The sequence below is a fragment of the Macrobrachium rosenbergii genome, chromosome 1 (assembly GCF_040412425.1).
Source record: "Macrobrachium rosenbergii isolate ZJJX-2024 chromosome 1, ASM4041242v1, whole genome shotgun sequence".
Taxonomy (NCBI): domain Eukaryota; kingdom Metazoa; phylum Arthropoda; class Malacostraca; order Decapoda; family Palaemonidae; genus Macrobrachium; species Macrobrachium rosenbergii.
In genome coordinates, this window is record NC_089741.1 from 42,805,980 (window position 1) to 42,816,037 (window position 10,058).

At 37.5% G+C, this 10,058-nt stretch overlaps 1 protein-coding gene across 5 annotated transcripts in view; it reads left to right on the forward strand.

Moving 5' to 3' along the window:
• Window positions 1-1,622: 1,622 nt before the first annotated feature.
• Window positions 1,623-10,058, forward strand: part of LOC136827656 (spermatid perinuclear RNA-binding protein-like) — a 49,179-nt gene continuing 40,743 nt past the window's right edge. For 2 of the 5 annotated variants that reach the window (XM_067085151.1, XM_067085268.1), the window contains exon 1: window positions 1,843-2,225. In XM_067085151.1, the coding sequence (XP_066941252.1) occupies window positions 2,189-2,225 (37 nt within the window). In that variant the 5' untranslated portion in view covers window positions 1,843-2,188. Of the gene's footprint in view, window positions 2,226-10,058 lie in introns of all 5 variants that reach the window. The other 3 variants (XM_067085376.1, XM_067085318.1, XM_067085201.1) reach the window with 2 other exon arrangements.

Genomic DNA, 10,058 nt, shown 5'->3' on the forward strand with positions numbered 1-10,058 from the left:
AAAGTACATATAACATGACAGAATACCTCTCAAGGTATCATTCATCACTTGTTCTCCCTTACCAATACTAACATGTCTAACAATTGGTAAATTCCACCTTACAATATTATATTATAAATTAGTATTACTCTTTAAACCCGGTGTCATTCATCGTAACGATGCACGTTCCTGTTATTAAACGAAAATTTGTTTTAGAAATAATCAGTTATTTTCGTTATTTCTATCTTCAGTTTGTCCCAGCATGAGAATGGATTGTTTCGCACCTCGCTCCTGTATCCTACAGGTAGAAAGAGGCTTCCTCTTCTTCTTCTTCTTCTTCTTTCTTCTTCTTCATCTTCCTCCAGTGGCATAAGCCTCGTGTTTTTATTAAATATTAATGTACATCTTAGGCTAAGCATGTTCTCCGTGACTAGCTGGCTTTGTTATCCCTGAAAGTTCTTTATGTCACTTTTTCTACTGATTTACTTCCCGTTGATGGTATAGCTTTATTAGCGGATGCGGTTGCGCTTTCGGTTTTATTTACAGGGCTAAAAGAACAGTACACAAACGTGTTCTTTTAGACCGGCACATCGATGGTGATGGCGCTATTAGATAACTGTTCCTAATCCCTAGGCTATTGTTGTTTAATTCAATGCCAAGTGTTATTCATGATAAAGTTAGTACATAATCACAACAAAAATCGAGCAGCAGCCATGCGTTGTCTCGTGTTTTCAAAGAAGGTTCATCATGGTTAGTAAATACAGTAATCAAAATACTGACCGGGTATTAGGGTCGAGTAGAGAGCTCCGATTCTCAATACGGATAAAGTGTAAGGCATATAAATCCCCGCTTCTTTTTATGTTGGATGTCAACAACTAAGTTTTTACTTTTTGTCGTTTGTTATTATTTTTAGTCATTCATGTATAGAGTAAATCTGCACACTGCTGCAAATTTTTTATCTAGACAGACAAAGTATGCACGGACGGAGAGGTCCCACACGAATATCAAGGCATTCCCCATAGTAGATGCACATTTTTCATGCAGAGAATGCACCCAGATTCTTAGAGGCAGGCTCACCCATGTCTTCTATCCTGTGCTTCTTCTCAGGCGCTATACTGTTTGCTTCTAAATTCAAAATTCCTATATACAATAGGCTACTAGTGGGTTCAATGAATGAATGTCTCAAACAATATTTGAAAGGAGGAAACGATAAGGAGATATAAAGGAAACTAAGTCAAGGAGCATTGATAAATGCTAACAAGAAGTACATAATACAATTAAACATGCTCAACAGACGAAGTGTTTAGAGAGGACTGAGAATGAAACGAGGACAATATACAGACAGCAAAATTTTTTGCGTATGAGGGAGTAGAGCAAGAGGGAGCGTTGTGTGGGCGTTGATGAAACGCAGAAAAATTCTGAGGGGAAGAACAAATCCTTGAGGGATGATGCTATTACTAGATATAGAGAGAGTCGGACATGTAACGCCACGACTATGAGAGAAACAGACAAACCAGATAAAAGATTTAAACGAAATGATGAAACGATAAGAAAGGAGTCGGGCTGATTAAATCTTAAGCTCAAAACATTCCATAAAGCAATAAATGGAGATGATGATTAACTACACATGGTCGGTTTTTGGTAGTTTAAGCCGGCCATGTGCCAGAACAGGCCCTTGCTGGGTGGCGTCCTGTTAGAGCTATAAGATTAACAACAATTAAAGGCCTGGTGTGAACCTCTGGTCTCTTCTCACCAAAAAGGGCGAAAGAAATAATGCAGTTTAGTTACCACTTAGGAAAAGTTATTCAAGGAAGTTAAAAAAACTCAACTAGCCACAGGACTAAGGGAGGGCAATTTATGAACACTTACAAAATTAAAAGCGAGATGAAAACGAAAGTAATTATGTAGTAGTAAGAAAGTTAGAAACCTCAACCGAGTGAGACCCAATTAAGGAGACTCCCAAAATCAAACGTTGTAGATTACGATAACGATACTCACTGCTCATCAAAAGCCCTTTTGAATGACGAAATGACCTGAGAATAAGACACTTGAGGAGCATTATAGAAACGGCGACCATCCAACCCCGACTCTAATTCCCCGCCGTGGAATATTCGCCTCTTGTGGCAAAGCCTGCTGTAAGCGCCCTCTGTTGTAGCGTCTCGCAGAACCGATTACCCCCCAAAGTAAATACGAAAATTTTGACCGCACCATGGAGGGTAATGGGTACTATCCAGAAAATGACCAAGGTAAGTTTGCACAAAGTGTTTCAATGGCTTTTATTTGCGCCTGAGGAGAGTACTTCGGGAGATCGGCCGTGAATGAGGCCCAGAGGCCTCAAGTGTCTTGTTCTCAGGAGTCGCCGATTTGGCGGTGCGGGATTTGGATGTGGGTCGGTTTTCTTTCGTATTTTCGTTCACCAGATTCCCCATTAACATTTGAGGACGTTAAGATGTGACCTTTACGTAGATCCTTGCCGAAATAGGCGCTGGCTAAGCTTCTTTGTGTCCACTTGTCAAAGTGCACTTCGATGGTGTTTGTGCCGCACCGGTAGGCCTAGGCTGGAGTTGGCCCCGTGTTTAGGGCCTGGGGTCGTAGATGTAGTAGTTTTCCTGAGGGCCATAGGCTACTTTAGTCGGTTTTGTTTAGAACATAAAGCTGGGTTACAATGGTAGGCCTATGTGTTTTCACATTTTATGTTAGGCCTACATTACTAGGCTTATAGTAGGCCTATTCATTACTAGGCTATAGGCTTATGTTCTTTATCATCTATGTAAGGCACAGAGGTACTAGGCTTGTTCTCTCGTTTGTTCCACCTTGTCCTGAGATCCTAGCCTGGTTCGTAATTGTCACGTCAGGCTAAGCTAGGCCTAGTTGAGATTAGCTTATCATTGTTTGTTTCTTAAAGTTCACCAATTGCATGTTAACTCTGGTGTGAGGGTCGATTTGCACTAGCCTAGGCCCAGTAGCCTACGACATCTGTCGGGCCATCATGACCTATCCTAGACGATGCTTTTTGATATCCTAGGTAGCAATGACAGCAATGTTTTAACCTAATATGTGCTTTGAATGCTTCTGACATATTTCATCAGTAATTGACCTGGTCTAACTTAACGTATCCTAATATAGGGAGCCAGTTTCTTACCCTGGTGTATGATATCACTCTCAGAACATTCCATGAACTGGTAATTGTAAAGGAGATGGCTGTGTGAAGATATCGTTTATTGATGTAATTTCGTTGCTAAACCGTATAGAAATAGGTGTATATAATGCAGTACGGGTGAGATAATCTGAGAAATCTATAGAGATTTTGAGAAATTTACCATCCTTTGTTTTTTTTTCTTCTAACATGGTGGAAGCTCTGTGGGGCACTGTGTACAGTACCAGCCCTTCAGGGATGTGCATAAATGCTTATAGAAAAAATGGTCAACGTCTAATCATGGTAAATTTCTCAAATTATTTCACATGTAGCGCATTATAGTCGCCTTTTCTGTAATTTTAAATGAAAAGATTATATTAATAAACAATCTTACCATCCCTTTGCATTTTACCCCATAACATTTATCATTTTGAATAGGCGGAATAGGATTAACATCCTTGTATCTCACCCCTTTTGTGATACCCCACCCATGTTCAAGTTGTTACTTTCAGACATCAATCTTAAATTGTATGATATAGAGATGGGGTCCACTGTTTCTAAAAGTGTTCATCCACAAACAGAACGAATGTTAGAAGCATTCAAAGCACACATTAAATTAGGAAAATTATATTTTCAAGTTCAAAAAGGGTTAAAGTAAAATAATATCATTGGCCCTATTTCAGTCCATTGGTCCTACTTCAGTAAGCTTAGTTTATGATGATAGTAAAGCTAGAATGCTTTACCCAAATCTTGTCTGGATAGCAAACCTGAATTAGGCAGTATAGGCTAGGTCACTGTTACTTAATACCAGCTCAATGAGGGACTTCATTCATCATCATTCTTTGAAATAAATGAGACTACCAGTAGGCCTAGCGTAGGTATTTTATATACTATAACTTTTTGCCGACATTTAAGTCAATGTCGCCAGGGGTGAATGATGGTAATTATTTGTCTTTTCCATCTTGAGAAGGAAAGGCAAGAGAAAAATATTCACTTTAGCTGTGTACATTTTTCTGACTTGCTGTAGTTTATCTTATGCAATTGTCTACTACTGTATTTATATTGGTGGTGCAAGAATGAATGTGGTCGTAACCAACAAGAACAATAAAAACAATCTCATGTGTTAGGCTGTCAGACCTAGTCCACTTAGTCTGCATAGTCTATGCCCACTTCACTCTAAATGTCCCTAAACCTTATGTACTCTAATTTGCTGTGTTGGTCATGTCCCATTAAATATTTGATTGAAATATGAATAAAGAGCTTAACTTCCAGATGATAGACTAGGCTACCAGCCATTTTTATAAAATCACAATAAGACTACTGGATTAACAGTCTGGTGACATTTGCAAACCGATATAATAATTTGTTAGTGTTATTGTTACAGTGCCAGTATATTCTCATGTTGATTGTAAAAAGGGATTCCCTTGAATAAAGATGTTTATAAATGCATATGGTAAAACTTCATGAAGAGTAATAGTATTTGACATACCGTTGTCCTTTGAAATATTTTTACTGCTGTACATGAAGATTTCTTTGGATAACTTTTTCTATTTGTATGTAAAAGTTTGATTATAACTGCTTAAGAATTCTTTGGTTTAAATTATTGAGCTTGTACATCTTGAAAAAACTGCATAAGCTCCACCTGTCCTTTATATGCTGCATGTTCCTCATACATTCGAAGCACCCTCAAAACAAGAAGTATCTTACTTTTGTTGGAAGACAATGTAACATATTCAGTTGTTCCTAATCATTTGTAAGGAAAAATTGTAAAATGACCATCAATTCACCCTTGATCAGGTTTAATTTTTGGTTGGCCAGAAATTAGATTAGTATTTGTTCATAGGGAAATATAAGTTAAGAGTTTCTATATATATATAGTGAACATTCACTGTGTGAGACTGGAAAACAGGCATTTAAACTTTGCAAGAAGGTGGTTGAGTTGGAGGTAGGCAGTTGAATAGGATGTTGGCAGGCAAATGGGGCAGGGGAAGATGGGGGGGGAAGCCTGCTCACTATCCATAAACCAACACTTACTTTTTCTGTGGTCATGGTCAAGTTAAGGCATCTTCTCTGACCAACAGTGAAGTTGAAGTTTTTGTAATTTTTTTTTATTGTATGTATGGTGCTTGTCATCTGTGTTGGTGTTTTCTGTAAAAGTTTGCGGGCTGGGTTCTTTCACTGTTGAAGTTCTGCAAGAATAGAGAAAGGTCAGAGACACTCACCAGGTTCTTTTTCACTTTGTTTCACTTTGTTTGGTTTTATGTACAGTTTTATGTACAGCCTCCACAGGGATAATTCCCTCTCTGGCGGGCCCATGCACATTTTCAAAATAAAGTGCTTATATTTTATGATTATCTTTCAGTGTTTTCTCGTCAGTATCGTAGCTCCTGCAGGTATAGAGAGTTCCTAGTTCTTTTTTATTTGTTTTCTTCTTATTAAATTGCATAGAAGATTATTAGTCAAAGCCATGATCCGTATTATTTTTCACCTTTGACACATATTCTTTATACAGTATACTGTGCACTTACAGCCATCATATGTTTTTTGTTTAGTATCACTTGAAGATGTTGCTAGCACGTTTCATTTGATTTGTGATTTTCACGACATCGAGGGCCGTCTTGGTAATTTCTACAATTCCCTGTTCTGTGACCAAATTCCTGACATTTATAGCATTGATAGGGCATGTAGCAATCGAATACTTTTTATCGGCTATCATAGATAGCCTTTCTTATTTGTGGTGTGCATTTGATGATACAGTGTTTATATTTGTCATCTTTGGCTATCATTTCCTTTACAATTTTCAGGTTGTCACTTTCAGAAATGAGGCTACCTATCCATGGATTTTTCTTTACAATGATATCGACACTGTTATCTTCATCCTTCAGGACATAGACTACTTTTATTTTTGTTTTAAATTTACCCTTCTCATTTACTGATATATTGTTGATATTCTGAATCTCCATTTTTGCCTTTTCTAAGTTTTTCCTGTCTGGAAATATTACAGATAAGTGTCCATCTCTTGTTGTTTTAACCTGTTCAACTGGTGCTGTTATTTTACTCATAATTTGTTGCTTTTCATTAGCTGCTGTGCTCTCTTCGTTTGTAGATTTGATCAGAAGCACTTTTTTTTGTCTTTAGTGATTCAGCATAAGTTTTGTCCATATTTGTCATGGTCTTTACATCTTTATCAACAATATCAATTTGGTTTTGGATTTCATCTATGTTGATCATTGCGTCACTAGTTTTCTGAGCCGAATCCTGAATCAACTTTGTTAATATCTCTGTGTTTTCTCTTATTTCTTCAAGTTCATCTTCAACGAGTTTTTTGTGTGTTCTTTGTTCAGGCCTTTTGCAGTTATTACAGATGTACAGTATGTTATCACTATGAAGTATGGGTGTGTATCTGACCTAGATGCCCGAACATTCATAATGAAACCATACGTCACACATTTCACAGCAAGTTCCTTCCTCATCAACTTTCCCAGAGCAATGTCCGCAGGTTGCTGACTCTCTCGATTTGGGTTGACTCATCTTTCTGTAGAATTTTATGTAGTGTTCCATCTTTATGTGCCTGTTCGATAATTATGAGATATTCGTATGATAGTTTGATGTTCCCTTTACTTGAATTAATTTCTACAGTATTTATTTTCTCTATTTTCCTTCCTCTTCTTCATATTTTTGAACATCGCACAAGTCAGGCAGTTTTCACAGAGCACTTCACAGACACGTCTTACCTGCACGAAACCCTTCTGTGGTGTATTCTTCACCATTTACACCACTGAATCTTTTAGGCTTTTTCTGGTTGGGCTCCTTTTCCTCTAGCTCTTGACCCACCTTGGATTGTTCTCCTCTGGCTCGGTCCGAAGATATATGTGCATGAAAATAATCAACAGCAAGCACTCTCCAACAGTGCTAACTTGATGCATTCTGGAGACGAGACATTATTCCAAGTGCTGTGATCTCAGGTTGGTTGTGGTGTTTTGAACCAGGTTCATTCCTTCTTTGTCTGGTATCAAGAAGACAGACCTCTCTGAAACCATGATGTGGAACTGTAGGTTATTCCTTATGAAAGGACCAGGAGTCTTCCCAGCCCTTTTGGCCACCCTCTCCAGCTCTGGCTCAAAGGGTAGACAAAGTGATAAAGAAGGAAGAGGGAGTTCAACTCATAAGGGTTGACTCAATTGCTCTTCCATGGAACAAGGTGAGATGGTAATTTTGTCATCTGAACCAGTCAGTTCATAATTGACCCAGGTAGGGTGTCCCCAAGTTACAGCGGCACCGACTTATGGTGTTCCGATATTATGGCACTGTTTCAGATTCATTTATAAAAAATAGGTATCTAGTTATGGCGCCGTGAACGGCTCTCACAACAAGAAAATGTATCTAGTTACGGTGCCTGTTAATTAATAAGCACCGACTTCCGGCGCGCCACTGGAATGGAACCCCCACCCTAAGTGGTGACTGCTGTCCTGCCGACTTCTGCTCCCTTGTCCATTAAGTGCAAGGGATGTCCTCCTCATAGTACCTTTGTCATACCTTTCATGCCCTTTTCTCAAATTCTATTGTTGAAATTGGTAAACCTGATGCAGGGTTCATTGATTTTTTTTCTCAATGTCAAGTGTTGGGAGTTTTTCCTGATTCTGTTTTCCCTCAGCTTATAACCTCTCTTCCCTTGCAAGGCAGGTCTGTTGCTTTCTTCATTGTTCTGTACCCTTGCAAGGGAGTAGTTCACAATTGCAGTGACATCTGTTTGGTCTCAGTTGTTGGCCCAGCAGATTTTTTGTTTGCTTGTTTAGGTGAGCACTTGATTTCCTTTACACTTTAGAGGCTTGTTCGTTGAATTGCATTTTAACATACTGACTGGTTTTAGTGCATTCAAGTGAGAATGGTCAGCTGGCACTGTCGATTGCCTTATAGTTGTTAACACCAGAGTAATCTAAGAAACAGTTTTCATTTTTACTAAGGAAGGATCTGGATATATTCTTTTAGGAATAGTACGTATTGGTAAATTTGTTTCTTGTGGGAAGTTTTGTTTTGATAAATGAACTCTGGCTAATGGTTTACCATATATACTTTATAGCTCGTGTCTTAGTGTAAGCTGGCTCCTATTTGTTGTCTTAGATTAATGAAAACTAAACTGCAAGATTTGTCATTTAAGTTATTTGTTGGTTTTCAATAAGTAAGCTATTGTTTTTTCTTGTATGTTGAGATTTTGTTTGTATGTTTTGGTTCTGTTTGTTGATAGAGTGCTTTAAGCCCATCCTTTTCATATTGACATAGTATACATGTTATTTTTTGTTCTTCCCCAGTGCATATTTGCATGTTGAACTTGTCAGTTTTATTACTGTAGATGGTATTTAATGTAATTACTGTGTGGTAGTCCATTGTTGTCAGCTGGTCCAAGATCTGCAGATTTGCTCTTTTGAGGTTTACTGCCACCAAATACAAAAAATAGAAAATTCTGGAAGTAGAGTAAATTCTTCATAAGTTTTCATCTGCCTGACAAGTGAGTTAAGAATAGAACATGAAAATTGCTGGACCTGAGAGTGCCTAGCACATACCTATATGATTCATTTCCCCATGTTTTACGTCATGCATACTTGCCTGTTTCCTCACAGCTGATACAGCATTTTTCATCATAAAATTTGTAACAGTACAGGATGGTTTTTCCATTGGTCTTTCTTCTTTTTAGGGATTAAAAAAGTCCCTTTTCCATTGCTAGAATCTAATCTCATTATGCTGGAACACAAAAAGTGTTTTTGTTTGAAGCAGAAATTAATTGATTATAACCTATGGGGATAGGTGAAATTGGGACTAAATATAATTTAAGACAAGCCATGTGGATGAGATGGAAGTGAAATTAACATAGAGACCAAAAAAAAATGATGGACTGTGGTGCTATGGTCTCTGCTTGTGGAGAAATAGAGGGGTAAAGAGGTAGTGAGGAGTTGTGCTAGATTTTTAGTTGGGACAGCAGGGAGCATTTTCATTATAGGAAGGAGATACAAACAATAATAAGTGGTGGGTTGATAAAATAGGACAATGAAGGAAGAAATATTTCAGAACCAGTTAGTTAATAGGGTAGGGTAGTCCAGATGAAAGTGAGAGAGACAGTAGTAATGAAATTAGAGGGGAGGAGATTAACAAGGGCTTGAGGTGAAGATAAACTTGTTCTACGAAGAAGTACGACGAGAAAGAGAAAAGTGACAGAATGGATTTCAGAAAGTTGCAGATAGACAGTTGCTATCTGAAGTTAATCAAGTCATTGATTTGTTGGAATGAGAACTTAGAAGATTTTCTGAATGTGGAGGATAGACAAGAGGCAAAGTGAATGGCATAAGTGGAAATGGTTAGTGTTAAGGTTGAAAACACTTGTGGAAATGACTGTAGAGGGCATTAAGAGGACAATTTAGACTGGAAAGAAAACAATAATTTACAGAACTACTACTGAGATACAGTGGTAAAAGTATTGTTGAAAGACCCGCTGTGTTTTGTAGGATAAATATGCCTGGATGAAGAAATGGAAAAAAAAAAAAAGTTCCATTGTATAATATTACCAAGTATAGCAGAGGTGTTTAGCAGGACATAAAAAACTTACTATGGGGAAAAAGTATTGGTTTATACAAGGAAGAGGTTTTGGGAATTAGCATTATGTACTGTTACTTGAACAAGAATAAATTAGTAGGCATACAACAGTTCAGTATCTTTCCTGAGATATAGCAATTGTATCATTAGTATTATCAGCAGTGATATCAGTCTTATAAGAAAATGAAAGGTTGATTTAATCCCTCGCAAAAATGACAAAAAAGTAGTCTCCAAAGAATACCATTTTTAAAATTCTGGAATACATATACATAAATACATTGTATATATGTATACACACATGGTATATTGCATTATACATGTAAACTGTGTTTTATATATATATATATATATATAGTTA